The sequence below is a fragment of the Argopecten irradians genome, chromosome 6 (assembly GCF_041381155.1).
Source record: "Argopecten irradians isolate NY chromosome 6, Ai_NY, whole genome shotgun sequence".
Lineage (NCBI taxonomy): Eukaryota > Metazoa > Mollusca > Bivalvia > Pectinida > Pectinidae > Argopecten > Argopecten irradians.
Genome location: NC_091139.1, coordinates 17,874,086 through 17,891,835, shown reverse-complemented (window position 1 = coordinate 17,891,835; position 17,750 = coordinate 17,874,086). Strand labels below are relative to the sequence as shown.

The 17,750-nt window shown below is 32.9% G+C and overlaps 1 protein-coding gene across 1 annotated transcript; it reads left to right on the top strand.

The window, feature by feature from the left end:
• The first annotated feature begins 1,988 nt into the window (after positions 1 to 1,988).
• LOC138325203 (uncharacterized) lies at positions 1,989 to 16,910 on the top strand. The gene is made up of 16 exons (XM_069270690.1): positions 1,989 to 2,164; positions 4,287 to 4,364; positions 4,869 to 4,977; positions 5,497 to 5,690; positions 6,045 to 6,184; positions 6,895 to 7,081; positions 8,284 to 8,375; positions 9,192 to 9,408; positions 9,899 to 10,035; positions 10,352 to 10,520; positions 11,111 to 11,272; positions 11,655 to 11,783; positions 12,256 to 12,346; positions 12,929 to 12,983; positions 13,495 to 13,518; positions 13,992 to 16,910. Exons 2-15 carry the CDS (start codon positions 4,301 to 4,303, stop codon positions 13,516 to 13,518), a joined length of 1,770 nt encoding a protein of 589 aa, XP_069126791.1. The 5' UTR covers positions 1,989 to 2,164; positions 4,287 to 4,300; the 3' UTR covers positions 13,992 to 16,910.
• The last annotated feature ends 840 nt before the right edge of the window (positions 16,911 to 17,750 follow it).

Below are 17,750 nucleotides of genomic sequence, written 5' to 3'. Positions count from 1 at the left end.
TTACATTGACATAGTGTCCAAAACTATTAGCACAGTGTCCAAAATCATTGACATGGTGTACAAAACAATTATCACAGTGTCCGAAACCATGACAAAGTGTCCGAAAAAATTATCACAGTGTCCGAAACCATGACATAGTGTCCAAAACCATTACCATAATATCCGAAACAATTATCACAGTGTCCGAAACCATGACATAGTGTCCAAAACCATTACCATAGTGTTCAAAACCATGACATAGTGTCCAACACTATTGTCATAGTGTCCGCAACAATTATCACAGTGTCCAGAACTATAATATGGTGTCCGAAACTTGTTTCTTTGACGGTATCAGAGAACAATAAACTCACTAAACATCAGTTAAGTACTCATTATGTATAGTATTTCATTTCCTTAGCTGTCTATATATACAAGAATCATACATGTTATATTAATGGTATATTATATGTTCACACTATCGAAGTCATATAGGCAACAATCCGAGAATAATCTGAAATCCCCAACTATGAAAGGAAGAAATGGGTATTGCTGTCAGTGACATTGTGCTAATCATCGATATGACGCAATTACATGAAGAGACGTCATTAGATTGGAAGTTAAATAACATTCGAAATATATCACTATGACACCGTAGAGGCTCTGCAACGATCCATGGCAAACCAAACCAAAGATTATTTGATAACGAATATGATATATAGAATAATATATTAACATAAACACTATTGGAGATGATTTTCAAAGGGAAAATACGAAACTACAGCAGAAAATTAAGTAAATATAAACCAAAACTCCTTACCATTTTTAACTTGACCGGAAACACAAAAGACGCAGAAAATTAGGATGATGAATGGTAGATTCATATTTGATACGATCGTTGTACTGTCCTAGTAGGGTTATAAACTAAGTTGCATCCTTTAAAGTTATACACATGCGATCCGGAAGTGGACAAATCCGTAAATCAAACAGCACTTCCGATCATGCAGCATGTCTACATCAGTCGTTGAGTAAACTTTCATACGTTACGCCCACTTTAGTATGGAATATAGCTATATTTGTCAATCGTGGTAATTACAATTTCTTTTATAATTTCTTTGTGGGTGGTTAATTTGTCACAAACTTTAAACCATAAAGATATACCTTCACGTGCAACTCTTCATCACTCGGCTCCGAGCAGAGGAGAGGAAATATGAGGATAAAAGTATGCCTAGACATGATTGCTTTTGTGTATTAAGTTATAAGTCCTATAAAAAGCCAGGGTGTGTGAATGTATTGTGTTTGGGAAAGCTGTGGTATTCTAGGGAGTACTACAAAGAGAAAAGAAATCAAGAAACCGGGAGAGTAGGTTTTTCTTTGATCACTCAGTTATTATATATAGATGAAGCAACGCACGCCTATATTCCCGGCGAATGAAGCATTATTTTCCATGTACTTGTTGTCATTGCTACACTAAGAAATCGCCATGTCAGAAGAGTTTCGTCCCCAGCAGAGGATACCGAGGTCATGTGTTACACCCTAATTATTCAGCTTCAGATTCACGAGTGATCAAGAAACCCGGTTTTCACTATACATGCTTCGTAGGTTCGCTAAAATCATCCTTTTTTGTAATGACACGGATTTGTTACGGTTCATTTTGTTTGTACGCTGTGTCGGTGTAATTACAATTACTATCTAAATACATGTCACATTAGATTGATGCTTTGAAACTTGCAGTTCGTATTAGGACGTTTTATTTCTTGAGACGCCTTTCTTACTACATCCTACATCTATGTCTGTGGTTCATGTCATAAGTAGTAAGAAGTATATGCTTAAACCTTTGGTATATTTTGAATACAGATAATAAAATGTCATTTCCTGTATTTTGTCTATCCTCGATCATATGTAATACCCGCGATTGCGTCCGTCTGTGTATTTTCAAACAGCTATTGTGTACATGTTCACGCTTGACAAAACAAACGACGCTCTGACGTCGATAATGAGAGTGTTAAAGCCATGAATGGACTGTACTGCCATTAACAATCGAACGGTTATTTTTTCTACAACAGTCTGTACACGATACCCTGTCCATTTACTATAACTCTGCACCGTGAATTCGGATCAACAGGTATAAGGCACTTCTTTTCATACAGATGGCGATATCTTTGACATGCTGATCTAGATAGAACGGGTAAGTAATGCTATAATGTTTATATTATCTATATTGTCTGTATCCAATTTTAATAACAGTCCTTGCTGAAGCTATCCCTCGGACCTGAGCTAGGTAAGGGTGTATCGATAAATGCGAGACATGGTTATAGTGCCTTGTTGTTGAAGTGTAAATAAGGTCACACATCACTGAAGCTCCCTACCCTAAATTTCATTTGGCAATTTAAAATATTAGTGGTAGATTTTGTAGTAGTAAAACCCAGACCTATTATCCTGTTGACCTCAAGTAAATAAAACGCTTAACATGACTCTCAGTCACAATGAAGTTAAATACCCTCACCATGTCAGGCTGACCGCATAACATATACTATGACTTGGCTTTCGAAATGCTGCTTGGTATGACGTTTACTATTACAAACAAAACAACTTTGAGATTCTTATTTAGAAGCATTTAAATATCTGTACAAATAAAAGGCCCAAAGCAATATGTCTGTGAGCAAATATTTATCATTATGTTCTATTATGTGCAATATATTTGTAATAATTACCTTTCTGAAAATGCTTGAAATATGTTTGTTTTTTTTAATTCAGCGTAATGACCCAGGGTTTGAACCAGGTACCTCCCTATTTAAAAGTATAGCTATCTATAATCGATGATCGGCCAAATCTACATTTAGTTCCTCTATGTCGATAAAAAAATAAATGGTATCAGAACATGCCACCTGATTCTGCTGAAAACATTCACTCAGTCACAAACTATTTCAAAAACGCTGAGCGCTGACAATGTTTCAAACCATCAAAAGGAAAAACTGGTATAAAAGTGAAAGTGTTAATCGGATAGATTATATATCAGGCAATGCGCTATTTTTGTTTAATGTTTTTAATGTTTAAATTTATATCTTGACACACGTGTATGCACTTCAGATGGTTTGAAGATATGCTTTAGTAATACAAATCTGGTGTGAAGGGTTTATAAACTTTTGAAGTTCTAAAGAAGAACAAGAAATTACATGTGCAAAACATCCGTATGTGCTGTCCCATTCTTGTCAACAAGAAAACATTCCAAAGAGAGTATGTTGTCCCTCTATCTATACGGTGATGAGAAATTATATTTTTGAAGTTATTTACCATTTCAAAGAACAAGAAACTACATGCTTAGATTATCTGTATGTGGTGTCCCATACCTTTTCTACAGGAAAACATTCCAAAGAGGGTATGTTATTCCTTTCACAGTCATACAGGAATGTATAAACGCTTCATTATGCAGGGATTTTCTAACCTCCCAGCTTATTTTGAGTCATTACAAGATACAATAATCGAGAGAGATAATTGCACATGATTGCGTGATATATCGCGTGGAACATGAAATCACGGTGAGTTCATATCGAATACCTGTCAAAAAGTAACAAAGGAGAACGAAGCGAAAACAAAATACGACTTTTAGTGAAAAACATTGGGACTGTAAAACATAAAAAGTGTTAATAAAATAAAAAAACAGAGTTGTATAGGTTAAAGAATGAGGAAATTATATTTCTTGTCCAAATTTAAATACTAAACAGCTTGGTATGATAATTATATTTCCTTTTCATAATAATCACTTTTCGAGGACGACTTCATTTTCAACACTTGAATAATCACGGTTGAAATATGTTATAATGAACAGGTCTTTAACAGACAGGTGGTATGAGTATTTAACTTATATTACCGGGTAAAATATATAATGATAATGGTGTAATGAGGTAACGTGTTGCTACCTGGCCACAGGTACAAGTCAAGGCCAGACTCGGGCGAGGCAACAGTATGTACCATAACATACATAAGTTGGGTCAAGAAACTGAAGAAATTCCAACAGTGTACACAAACATATTGTCAAATTTTCAAGACAATATGACCCTATAAAAGGGCAAGGGTTCAACTGTTATAAAGAAACACAACACAAATATACGACAGCCATCCAAAACATACACGTACCTTAATGCCACATTTACAGCAGGCCGTCCTGAAATGACCCTAGCTGTTAAAAGGACGTTGAACATAATAAAACAAACCAATTCAATGGATTCCAAATACATTATTTCTGTGATTGTGCTGAAAAAAAAAATAAATCCGAACATCTTTATTAACCTTGACTATTGTCATTGCAGATGTTTTGAAGAAGATGCTTAAAAATGGTTCGATTTATGCAATCCTTGCTACATGTATCTTGTATTTCTCAAATTCAGGTAAGTGACATTAAAGAAAGAATGCAGATATTGTAATCGCTGTTGTTTGACAATTTGTATCGTCTTTGTATCTTTGGTACAATTATTTGTATTTCAATTAAAGATGCTCCACCGCTGACAAATGGTATTTTTTCACTTTCAAAAACAGCAGCAGACGATTTAGTATTTTTCTTCAGTTACAAAAGTTACTTATTTAAAACCATTACCACCAATGAAAAGTTTGAGCTTCTTATTTCACTTTAAAATAAAAATATGAAAAATAATTAATTGCATCCCGAAAAAAATCAGTGGCACTATATCCTATATGGAATGAAGTACTGCTTGCACATGCACTAAAGGCAAAATGAATTATTTTATATTATTTTTCGTGTTAATTAGACATAAATATACACTACTAAACACAAATTATTGTTCAAATGAGGAATATGATTTATGCTCTGTCGGCGGTGGAGCATCTTTAATGAAAGAATAAGATTAAGAAAAGTATTTATCCTTTTCATGTAGAAATCTTCAGAATGTTTACCTGTGTCACCTTCAATTGGAACGTAAATTTAACATGTAGCTGGATCGAGCCAACAAACTACGGTAGTGATGTTACTACGAACATCACATGGTAAGTGAAGTCTATATTTGCATTAGTCTTGCATGTTAAGAGGAATAATTCACCTGCTATGGTAACGTAACCGGGCTAGAAGCCTGTTTGATTTTTGATAGTATGGTTCAGTAATGTTACACTATAATTTAAATAGAGGTTATGCAATGAGTGGTTCTTGAAATTTGAATTTATTCCACGCAAGTGAGTTATTCTTTTGAAGCTACAAAAGACACGAGCTTTAGCAATGTAAATCGTAAAATGAAATCACTAGGCATGGTTTACAGAAATTGGCAAAATTGAAATTGTTTTTCTTCTGGAGAACATCGTTGAACCCAAGGGGTGTATTTCCACTGTTTTGTTCAATGTACTAACGATCAAAGATGTACTGTATAGGAAAATATTGAGTGAGATGCACTTAATGAGATACACGACAGTCTCCTAAAATATTTTAAAATAAAAAAAAACTAACTTCATTAGAAAAAAGACGAAGGGAGGAAGATTACATTACAATCTGTGATATGTTTTATCCATTTGTAGGGGACTGTCATTTTTTGGAAATCGAGCTTTTTCGAAATGTCCGGTGAGAACAAGGTCATCCTGCAGCTGGGGCTTGGGAGTTGGTACAAGCTATGATGTTGACCCGGACAGTCGGATAACAGTGTGTCTTCAGTTGGTAACATCCCACGGAGTGTCGGCGAAAGAGTGTCATCCCATAGACATAGCTGATAATGGTAAAGGGTTATAATGACTACTTGCATCTCGCTGTCATTGTCATCAGCAACAAAATGATAATCAGCGTCTTTTACTGACCTTGCAGGTGTAAAATGATGAATATCAATTATGATTTGAAAATCAATATATATATTAATTAGGAAGAAGTTTTAATGCCTTGCATACGACAAGGTAATTTTTTTATAATAGCAGAGTCCTAAAATTAATGTGTGCTTATATATGTTTTGAAAACAGAAACTATTTTAAACTAATATGATATTTGCAAACTGAAGGAATTGCAAAATTGTTCAGATTACATAACTTGGTAGCAGTATATGTAGATATGTATTCTTTACTCACTTTGTTTCCAACAGTCAAACCAGCTGCCGTTAGTGACATTGTTGCCATTTCAACGTCGCCGTTGTGTCTGAACATCTCATGGAGTCACGGCAGCACCATCGAATCAAAGACGTATGAAATGAAGTTATTGTCAGATCAACATCAAATTGTAATTGTAAGTAGACCTTGTTTCGATTTTCTTAAAGGCCCACTATCTTTACAAAGCAAAATACTAAAGTTTCTTAAAAGCATTAAATATCAGAAAATACATGCAGATGGCCTTAAGATGAGGTTACAAAACCAAACGCATGTAAGATTCCCTGCTTAATTTATGGAAACAGTGGAGAGTCAATTCGCTGTTTTGCCGTCTGGCGCAGTGATATTCAACTACCGCGCGGTATTTAGGAAGACGGCGGGAAACATAACACGACCCGCGTTTTGTTTCCCTCCGTCATTTTATTAACTTTATTTAAATTATTCAGAAAGTGATGATAAATGTAATATTAACGGTAAGTTAATAATTTTTGCGACTCCACAAAATTATCAACCTTGTTTTACATTCTATTTTAAAAATTAAAATCGATTCGGAAACGAAGTGAACATTTAGTTGGGTTTTTTTTTGTTTTTGTTTTTAAATTTTGGAAAATGGAACAAAGAACAAAATTAGATAAAAAGAAAGTTGACAATGTTTTCTAAAATGATTTGAAATCGATAGTCGATCAAGGAATGCGTTGTAGATTCTTACATATTTACTTGTTTTAATATAAACAATCACATATCCATATCTTACAGAAGTATATTGACAGTGAAACTAATGAATGTTTAAAACAAGTTGATAACAAGATCTCTGCTCTCTATCTAAAACTACTGACTTCTTTTTGACAGAATGTCAACTCCACGGAAGATCCAGAACATTTGGATTACGCAATTGAGGAATCATGCCTTGTTTGTAATTTGTCCCATTACACATCGTATATGATATCAGTGAGAACAAGACCACTCAACTACAACGGCAATCCTACGGGATATTGGAGTGACTCCATGACCATTAACAAGAAAACCCCTAAAAGTGGTAATGTATCTGCACTGTCACTATTAAAGATTGGTTTCATTTACACAACAGTGACCATCTTGACACATTTAAGCATTGATGACACTGTCTTATAATTTCATCAGGATATGAAATATGTTTTGTTTGCAAACTGTGAATCCGCATAGCCATTCTCAGATTTGTTCTTCATAGAAGTATAAAGAAAAAGATCGGCCAATCAGAAAGTCAAACAAACATTTCAACTTGATCGTGAAGTTGGTACACACACATTTCGCAATAATTTGGTTTGCATTTAAATTACAAATTGATTGAATAATAGGAAATGTTTGTTTAGGATTACTTTCGATTGATTTTGAAGTCCAACTCATTACGCGAATTACGTTCCTAATTCCTAATAAGAATTTTTCAATGCATTATCCGTGAACTTTGGTTGAAAATTTTTGGGGCAAAATTGGTTTAGGACAGCAAAGCGCAGTAAGGTATTTATGTATTTGATATAACTGCTACAAGAACCACAATTTGATAGTTCAATCAGTGCGATCATATTTAGCGCAAATGTCCTGGTGCAAAAAACGCCACATGTATTTTACGATATATTGATCTTCCTTTCAATGCGACTAAGAATACAATGTGTTAAGGGTTAATGAATGCCAAGAATTGCATTAAATTATTTATACAATAGTATCATATTATATTACATTAATAAACACATGATATGACGGGAAAATATATCATCGTATTTCCATGTCGTATTTCATTGGGGCGCGTGCCACTATGATATCCACCGTCTTTCACACGGAGTTATCTCCCGTACCGATTCTACAACAATGACGGACGGAGCCTAAAATGACAATTATTACTTATCGAGAACTTAAGTGATATTTTCCAAATAAATAGCGAATTGTTAACTATTTTCAGTATAATAAACAATCTATATCCCCGGTTGCAGTGTGATATAAATGTTTATTTACCTTCAGATGTAATATTTCCCACGCACGGGGAAGTCCTCGAGAAACATTACACCTTCGGGTATTATTTTTGATAAAGGGGCATATCGTCAATTCATCTGTTCGTACTATAATGTTACTAACGAAGACATATTACGTTATTTTGTGTATACATATGTATGTAATGAATCTCTCGAAACCACTACAAATGTCTGGTTTATGAAAGAATACCTTGATTGGTAACTATAATCATAGGTTCATCATTTTATATTCTAGTTCCAGCGAGGTCTCCTTCTCTATTACCAGGGGCCTTTACACGATCTCCTACTAATGTTGAAGGGTATAGTAACGTCCATCTTTACTGGTTGGTAAGTGACGCAATCACCTGTTGATAATAGAATAATATATAATAGCAGAAATTACAAAAGATTATCATCATCAGTTGACTCCGTCTATATTGGCCCGAATGTACAGTGTAGTTGTTTTAAAAATTCACCTATTCTATACTAATTCGTGGGGACAAATATGAATTTCAAACAGTAATATGTTAAAGATGCTCCACCGCCGACAGAGCATAAATGACATTCATCATTTGAACAATAATTGGTGTTCAATCGTATATATATATATGTCTAATTAACACAAAAATTATAATAAAATAATTTATTTTGCCTTTGGTGCATGCGCAATCAGTATTTCATTTCATATAGGGTACAGTAGCACGGAATTTTTTTCGGGATGCAATTAATTATATCTTTATATTTTTAACTTAAAGTAAAATTAGAAACTCAAACTTTTCATTGGTGGTAATGATGTAAAGTAAGTAACTTTTGTAACTGAAGAAAAATACTAAATCGTTTGCTCATGTTTTTGATAGTGAAAAAAATACCATTTGTCAGCGGTGGAGCATCTTTAAATTCCATTTTAATTCCATAAATCTAAGTTCCTGAAATAACTGCAAATATAGTGAAAGTTAATCCCCGCTGAGCACGCAGCAACCATACAGTAGTCTATTTTCACGGCAATTTAATTCCGATGTTCCAGTGATTAATTTCGCGTTTTTGAGCGCAATGATTTTACTGAGCAGATGCTTGAAATGGTTTCACGGTGTAGATTATTTACATTTGTTGAAATTTGTTGTTATGTTCCTCAAGTATATGTAGCCGTCATTCGTTGTTTTACAGGCTTTGTCTCGACGTTCCTGGAATGGTGATCATCTTACATACGTCATAAATGTTACTACCCTAGAGCCGTGTAGAAGACAAACCAAGAATCTGAATCGACACGAAGCCCCGATGGTGTTGGAAATCCTTTCAAACTGTTCGTATGAAGTATTAGTATGGGCTAAAAATGAAGTCGGGCAGACAAATGAACCCAATGAGATATTGATACAGGATAAAGGTAAGTCAATAATCGTTACATCATCTGAAAATATACAATACATATAAATTACTTCAAAAAGGCATCGATAAACGAATCAGTCAGTTTTATCCATTAACGACACATTCACGTCACAATAAGAATAGTCTAATGTAATTTACATTCAAGCGCGAAGGGAGTGTTTGAAGTCGGGATTAATATCAAAAGGAATCTATTGATTGCAGATATACCTTTATGTAACACCTTTCGCATGTATTAAGTTTGCTTGCTTGTTTTACGCTTACCGTTTCCTATTTAATTTGTGGATAACAAAGTAATCAAAAAAGTATTATGCATATGATTCCATATTGTTGCCTTAATATAATATTCTCACGAAATGTGTACAAAATTAAAAAAAAAATATGTATTTGGTACAATGACAAAAATATCACCACATTCCATCTATTGTAATATTTGAAGTTCAAACTACATCAATATAATTACAATGTTGGTAGGGTTCTGCCTTTTACAGGGTTTGCCCCTCCTGAGGATGTGTTCCTTAACACCACGAGTCAGTCTGGTGTAGTAGACATCTCATGGAAGCGGAAATCTGACGTAACCCAGTACACTGTGTATTGGTGTCAGTCCAGTCCTTCTAGGTCATGCGCTGTACGTATCAGTCGAACATTTATATTATATCAGGATGAATACAGAATTTACTCAAAGCTTTGAAATTATCTCAAGTTATGATATTAAGGAGCCTATATTATATGCATGCAAGCAAGGCGTAAATCGTGATTAAAATTCAGAATATTAATCTTGATTTCACGTTAATTCTGATTTGGATATCGTTCATGCAAAATGTTACTTGATACATTAATTACTAGTTCTTCTCTTCGTAATATAATTGTCTGATTTGAAAATAAATGTGTATATCAACATTCTTTTTTGATGACGTTAACTCGAAAAATTGTTGAAATTGTAGACTGGGTTTAACCACAAAACGGTAAAGGGCAACAACAAAAGCACTTTTGTTACCTTAAAAGGATTTCCTAATATATCATATATATTCGGAGTGTCCGCTGAGAAAATACGTAACAGGAAAATAATAAGCAGTGGATTCCTGTGGACTGATTGTTCAACTCTGCTTCCAAGTAAGCTTCTTCTTATACAATGTATACATAGTTATGGAAACGTAATACTCTGTAAGTGTAAACATATTATGACAAACAGGTTCAAGAGAGTGTTTTACAACTTGCAATACAAAGAAATTATGTTTTATATATTTTTATACAAGTGATACCCCACACACGTTCATGATGTACTGGACGTTCGGTTATTGATTTTACAACTTTTTTAATTCTTCACGAAGTATTCACCTACAGCACATTTTACCTGGTTCCTATTTAATTGGAAGCACAATTAGAATTGTCTTTCTTTGCTATGCAGTTCCATTGTCCAACTTTGTGAATATTTAGGACAAATATTCTATTTCATGAGAGAAAAAAAATGTTGTTGGTTTACTAGTATATGACAAATCATAACTGATATTTCTAGTTCAGATATTTCGTCGAGCAAGTTTTAAAACATGTATTTCAGTGTAATAATGCCTGTAATACACATGCATGTAATATTTCCATTTTAAGTGTTTTGAATATTTGTCTTTCTTTCAAAGTCTTTTGTTGTGTCTCACTCATCACAATTTAATATTACGACGTTCTAATCTTCACAATGTCTGTTTCAGACATTCTACAATCACCAATCATACACTTCCGTGGTTACCCAAAAGATAGAATCGTATCAGTCACGTGGGGTTATTCTCACTGCAGCGATTTGATCTTCAGAAAACTGAAATACGGCACAGACTACCGAATAAAAATAGACACTACTGTTAGACAATATAACCGTAAGTCATAACATTTATTACAACTACATAGAGGTACAATAGAGACAAGCGATATCCTGAAGTTAATGTACTGGTATATTGTATTTTTTGACACTAGAGGTTTATGGCAAAATAGATTTTAGAGAGGTTAGGCCGAGAGCAAAAATGATTTGAAGTATTCCCAATAGTTGTTATATTAACAACTTAGTACAAAAAAGTAGCAAGATTTGAGGGGAAAATTTCTATCGCTAAACAACAACAGTCATCTGAAATGTATTTTAAAGGTGAAAACCAATTCTGCATAATTATGGTTTTACCGAAAGCATTTTTATTAGATCAAGTCAATGAAGTGAAGAAATAAACCAGTCGATATCAAAAACTTATTTCAAATAATCTATTATAGGTATCGTTCCTGGGAATACCAACTCCATTGTACTCCGTAACATACCGTCAGGTATAAAGGTGTGCGTAACCATAGCAACCAGGTTACTGTCGGATCGCGAGAGTCCAGTCACGTGTTACATACAACCAGGTAAACAATTCAAATATTTCTGCATTGAGAATAGAATAACAATGCTAGTGAGTATTTGATTGGTTTTCAATTATTAATTTCTATGACAGTAAACTGTGTTTTTGGATGTAAACAGTACTATTTTCAGCGTTTGTGCTGACCATCGTAAATAGCATGGTATGGTTTTATATCTGTCAGAGTTATGTCCCTTATTACTGTATGCACTTTAAGCTGTAAAGCAACTAAAGTGTATGTGCTGTTCAATCTTTTACAAAGATCGTTTTTTTTTCTTTTTTATTTTAATTGGACCCAAGCATAACACACATAATGTAAGTTAACGTATTTAGTGTAAAATGTCTTATTTAAAAGTTAAAACAACAAAATATTATTTTGTTTCTTCAGATGAAGTAAAGTGTTATTAAAAAGCGGTGTCATCACTACAAAATACATTTATAAGCAGTCGTTTAAGTATTTATTTATATTATATTTTCAGAGGAAAGCGATGTTCCATGGGGATTTGTTCTTGGTATAATGTCGAGTGTAGTAGGACTAATTGTCGTCATTGGAGCGATGTGTTTTATGAGGTATGATAAGTATAATTGCTCACAATCAAAGTTATCATATATAGTTTAATCTAATGCAGCTGCTTTAAATATTTTCTGAAAATTGAATAACCTGGTTTTAACTGATAACATGACATAAAAGTACAAAACAATTATTATAAAATAATTTACTTACATTAGCTATGTATATCCGGGTTTGCAATAATAGTACTACAAACTATAGAAAGTTATTTGTCCAGTTTGCAATCAAAACTGACGAGGTGCATGTAAATGTAGAGATTCCTCTCCACTTCAACATACAATATAACTACTGTATTAATTAAAACAGGTTAAAGTTTAATTTCGCTTGGAGATAATTTCGCGGTCTTTTCTTTGATGCCGATTCACGGGGAAAATACTCAAGCAATAATAGAAGTTCCTGCCGGTAATGAGCAATACAGTGCGTTACTTTATTTGCACTAGTAGAAACTAACTTATCCAAAAATACAACGAAATTTGTTTCCCAGCAACTAGATTTAACTCTTACTATCACATGCATATTATTTTGGTGTTTTCGCGTCTTCAGCTTGTAGCCTTTGTTTTACCGACTTTTATTTTTAACAGGAAATGTTGCAGATGGTGGCAAAAGGATATTCCTATTAAGTTACCGGATGTACAGGTACGGTATCTTGTTTCCGCTTTGCATATTAGTTTCGGGGTCTATTCAAAATTTTCATATTTTCTGCAGGTATCTTATACATTCATGATTTGAAAACAAATACAAGTAAATCGATGAATGTGTAGACGGACTTATTGCATTTACTTCGAATTAACCTATATTAATTATAATATATAGAGTACTACATAAATGAGATCTACTATAATTTACTGAGTTTACTAGAAATTGCCTGTATTTATATTCTGATGTGTTTGTGACATTATCACAACACTATTACTTAGCAAGGTGTCATATCTAACTTTTACAGCATTTTCAAAATACATGGTAATAATAAAAATAATGATAGGAATAATGTTTCGAATATGTATCTGGGATCAAATATGATCTCTATATTTTTATAACCTTCTGAGATAAATGTTATGTAAATAATGTTTCTTGTTAGAAACCACAAGGTTTGGTAAACTTTGTGAATAAATAAACTTCTTTAAAGGCCAATTTTTTCTATCTTTAGGAAGTCACGGAAACACTGGTATAGGTAAGTATTCATTCCATCAGTTTATGCAATAGCAATTCAAATTTGTCATGTATTAATTAATGGAAAAAAACTTTTAACCTACCTTCTTTGACCTTCGCTCTTGGCATCTGAGTTCAGCATTTGCTGCTAAAATGGTTTTTGTCCTCCCGCTGAGACACATCAGTTTGTTTTTGTTGTTGATTAGTGATCACAAAATTTATCACATTACGTGAGCTATTACCATCACCAACATTTAATACATAAAGGCTGTTTTGGCCGGTCGAAAATAATGATCTTGAAATACTGGCCTTTACGACAATGCAAAAAAGAAAACCCTAACTACAGAAGAGAAAAGTCAATGTTGTTCATAGATGTACTTCATGATAGACCGATATGCATGTACAGGTACAACTAAGTCTACAAACTACATCAAAATAATGTAATGACTTCTATTTATCTGTAAAATATTAGCTATTGTTTTTATTTCATTGTAGGTTATACGAGTGCCTTATCAGTCGCATGACGAACGTTCAGCGACCTATTGTCAGTAGTCCCTTGCAAGCATCCTGAAACAACAAATGCATGACAGAGGCAAAGAACAGACTTGGCGAACTACATAGAGGCGACCGAATTATGACTACAAAGTTAATTGTATTCCACATAAGTAACCAATTGAAAACATTAAGCCAACGTATCCATACTGAAACAATTAATCCAATATTTTATTTATCGTGGAACTAATATAATTTATAAATGTTTGTATAAGCTTTAATATTTTCTAAATGACATGTTGGTGCGTTTATTTATATTTTAATGTTATAGATAGAATCAGGATATACATATGCAATGTACATATTGTACGATGCATTGACGAGCAATAACATTTCAAATGTATGTTTAGCATCTAATGCAAATTACAGTAATGGTCAGTGGACTATAAATCTAATAGTAATATTTGTATGGTCTGTCTGTCTTTCTGTCTGTTTTGCTGGTATTCTGGATTTGGTTTACAGATGCTATAACTTGCGAACGAATTTGTGGATTTTGATCAAACTGCACGTGGTAGCATATGAGAATATAAGTTTTTGATTGAATTCGGGGTCAAAAGGTCGACCACAGTGATCACTGTTAATAAAAATAGATTGTTTCACAAGTTTTAGTTTCCGGACATTAACATAATTTGTTCAAACTTAATGCAATGATAACATAATTAACAATAATAATAACTTGCCATAGATTAGAAAATATAACTGACGGCAGGGGACGTGTGTTGCTTGCAACACTAATTTTGTTATGATAGTGTTGTCATTTATCATTTATTTATTAATGTTTTTGTATTATGTCTTAATTTCATCTGAATTCATGGCATTTATCTCTTAAAGGATAAACATTTCTAATATGAAATGTTAACGTTATTTTCCTATCATGTGACATATTTAGAAATGTTTTAATGTAATGCAATGTTGTCGGTTCATTCATAACACTATTAATTTTAATGAGGATTTTGCCAGATTTATGAGTTTGTACATAAATTGTAAAAGGCACCCTCGCCTTATGGATTTCAGCATATCTGTTTTTCTTTTTTCTTATAGCAGTTTAATTTTTACAGTATTTTATTTAACTCACATATCGAAGTCAAATTACACAGCAACATTTCATGGTTTCAATGATGAATGGCTAACATGTGGATTGCTTATGAATTATTCACACATCAATGTACCATGTATAAATTATTTATCTCCCTTTTGATATTTGTGAAATGTACTTCAAAAACAAAATATGTCCTTTTACACTCAGGAATTAACAATCAAAATGGCGATATTGTATAGAAATGAATATATCAAGTTTTCGTTATATATGCTGCTTCTAGAATATGCAAACAAATAAATACATTTATTTATGTTGGATAAAAAATAACGCTGTCATGTACCAAACTCAGAACATAACGTATTCAGTCTCAGTGTTTTGGATTTTACTGTACTCATTGTTTCATAAATAAATCTTGTGAACTATGCAATGCTTTTGTTACACAGCCTGTGAATATTTTACATGTATGTGTGACGTGTCCGCAATCTTATAGAGCATACCTCTTTACATAGTGCCGTCGTAGTCTGCTCAATGCCCTTTATAGTACTCAAATGCCAGAATCGTTATTAATATACAATCAACCATATTCAACAACGATATGACAATTTTGTGGGATATGTTTTTTTAATCGGGATATGCAGCACAATTTAATTCTGATTGGACAAAATCGTATCGACCTATATTTTGTTATACATTGAATTTTATTTCATATTTTATTGAAACAATACTCTACACGCCGGATTTTAATGACAAATACTCAGAGATTGATTGCCAACAAAATTTAACATATGTAACAGAACTTTCGGAGAACAGTGTGTTACTGATACATACTTTTTTATTCATTTTATCATGATACAGTATATACTTTTAAAACCTATATGTTCTTCCTTTTATGATGTATATTTATTTAAATGTTATTATAGTGCGATATCTTTATCAGATTTTACTCGAATGAACTAACCTTTCCTACTTAATTGAATTAGAGAAAGCAAAGAATCAGAGGAGTCGTGGAGGAGTCGTATGTATTATATGAAAATATATTAATTTTGAAGACGACCCCTAGATCCTAATATTTCTTACCAATTAGATTGTCCGGCCTTTTGATTTGTTCAGGAGGTGATTGTGCTGTTGCTATATTTTACCAGGATGGTATAACACACTATCCTACTGAATTACACCGAATCCAATGTCCATTAAGTTTAACCTATTAGTTCGCATATAATAACAATACCTTGCCTTCGCCCCCATTCTGACGACGACGATGTTATATGTATAAGTCACCCATTCATCATACAGAGCTACGTTAACAAGAAAATGAGTCAAACTTTCTTAGAATTATTACATGTAGACAGATGTAGTATTTTAACACCATATCCATATTGGTCCTGGTTGACCGCCTAGGGGGCAGAGGGGGGAATTCATTTATATTATATTAACACTTATTAATATATTTATGTATTCCTGATTAGTCACTGTACTATAATGTATATTGGTGTTTAAAAATAAAAATTTATATTCCTGAAGAGTCATCAAGAAATAGCGAAAGAACTAGAGGAAGGTCGTTGAGTTTTATTATTTTGAATTCATCTTGGCCTTTTATTTAGAATTATTAATTTACTAGCTTTATATCATTTTTATCTCATAGTAGTAATCTTTTAATGTTAAATTTTACTAGTTTATAATGCAATGCCTCGTGGTAACTGTATCATATATACATGTCAAAATTACAAACAATCTAAAGTCATTTGATTGCAGCACTTTTATGGTTGTTTTTATTGTACATGTATATCCATAGACAAAAACGAAATACAAGATGTTTTATCAAAGCAATAGTGTGAATCCTCTTTATCAAATGTTGTAACTGGCCATGGGTGTGGCCTATCTGAAGGCAACGACATTATCCAATACTGTAATGATGTGCAATGTATTGTTAATAAAAGACTGCACAAAACATTAACATGACTAAAACATACATATTACAGATTCATCTTCTTAGGAACACACACGTGATGATTAAAAATTCAAACTTTAAAGTAATTGTTCTCTTTGTTACAAAACCAGTGAATCTTTCAGTGTGTGAGTGTTCCGATAACTAGTATACACAGTCACCTCATCAGACAAATGAACAGGCCGCATAAGTACACAAACGTGTTAAAAAAGATGTGCGAATTATCTTCGAAATCAAAGACGAAGATCGATGAGTGATGTTCAGAAAATACTAAAATACGACTATAGGTTTATTATACAAATTAACTGTAAATGTCAAAACGTTTGAAAACACGACTTCCCGTAACAAAGAATTTGGAAAATGTTCAATAAATGTCTCATTTAAATAAAAGTACCAGTAACACACAGCAATCATTGAATTTTGCCGAATACATTGTATGATGCTACTGTATGAACATTATAACGTACTCCAGAGGTGTAGAACAGGGGTCACTTGTTTACCCGAAAGTATATCAAATAAAACTTTTTCTTAATTGTAATTTAAGAAAGGTATTTGTCTTATAGCGTCTGCTACATTTATATTACCAGAGTTTTAAATACTTCAAATTTAGATAATTTCTTCGAACATTCAATTACATTTTATGTGTATATAGATGCACATGTAGTTCAACCTATATAATGCATAATGCATGTTTATTTGTATAAATTGTGAAAATGCT

What these genes read in the sequence shown, in the direction of transcription:
- LOC138325203 (XM_069270690.1), top strand. Translation starts at nt 4,301, where the DNA reads ATGCTTAAAAATGGTTCGATTTATGCAATCCTTGCTACATGTATCTTG. An exon ending in CATAGACATAGCTGATAATG is followed by an intron (nt 5,691 to 6,044) that starts GTAAAGGGTTAT and finishes TGTTTCCAACAG; the next exon opens with TCAAACCAGCTGCCGTTAGT. An exon ending in CACGTGTTACATACAACCAG is followed by an intron (nt 11,784 to 12,255) that starts GTAAACAATTCA and finishes TTATATTTTCAG; the next exon opens with AGGAAAGCGATGTTCCATGG.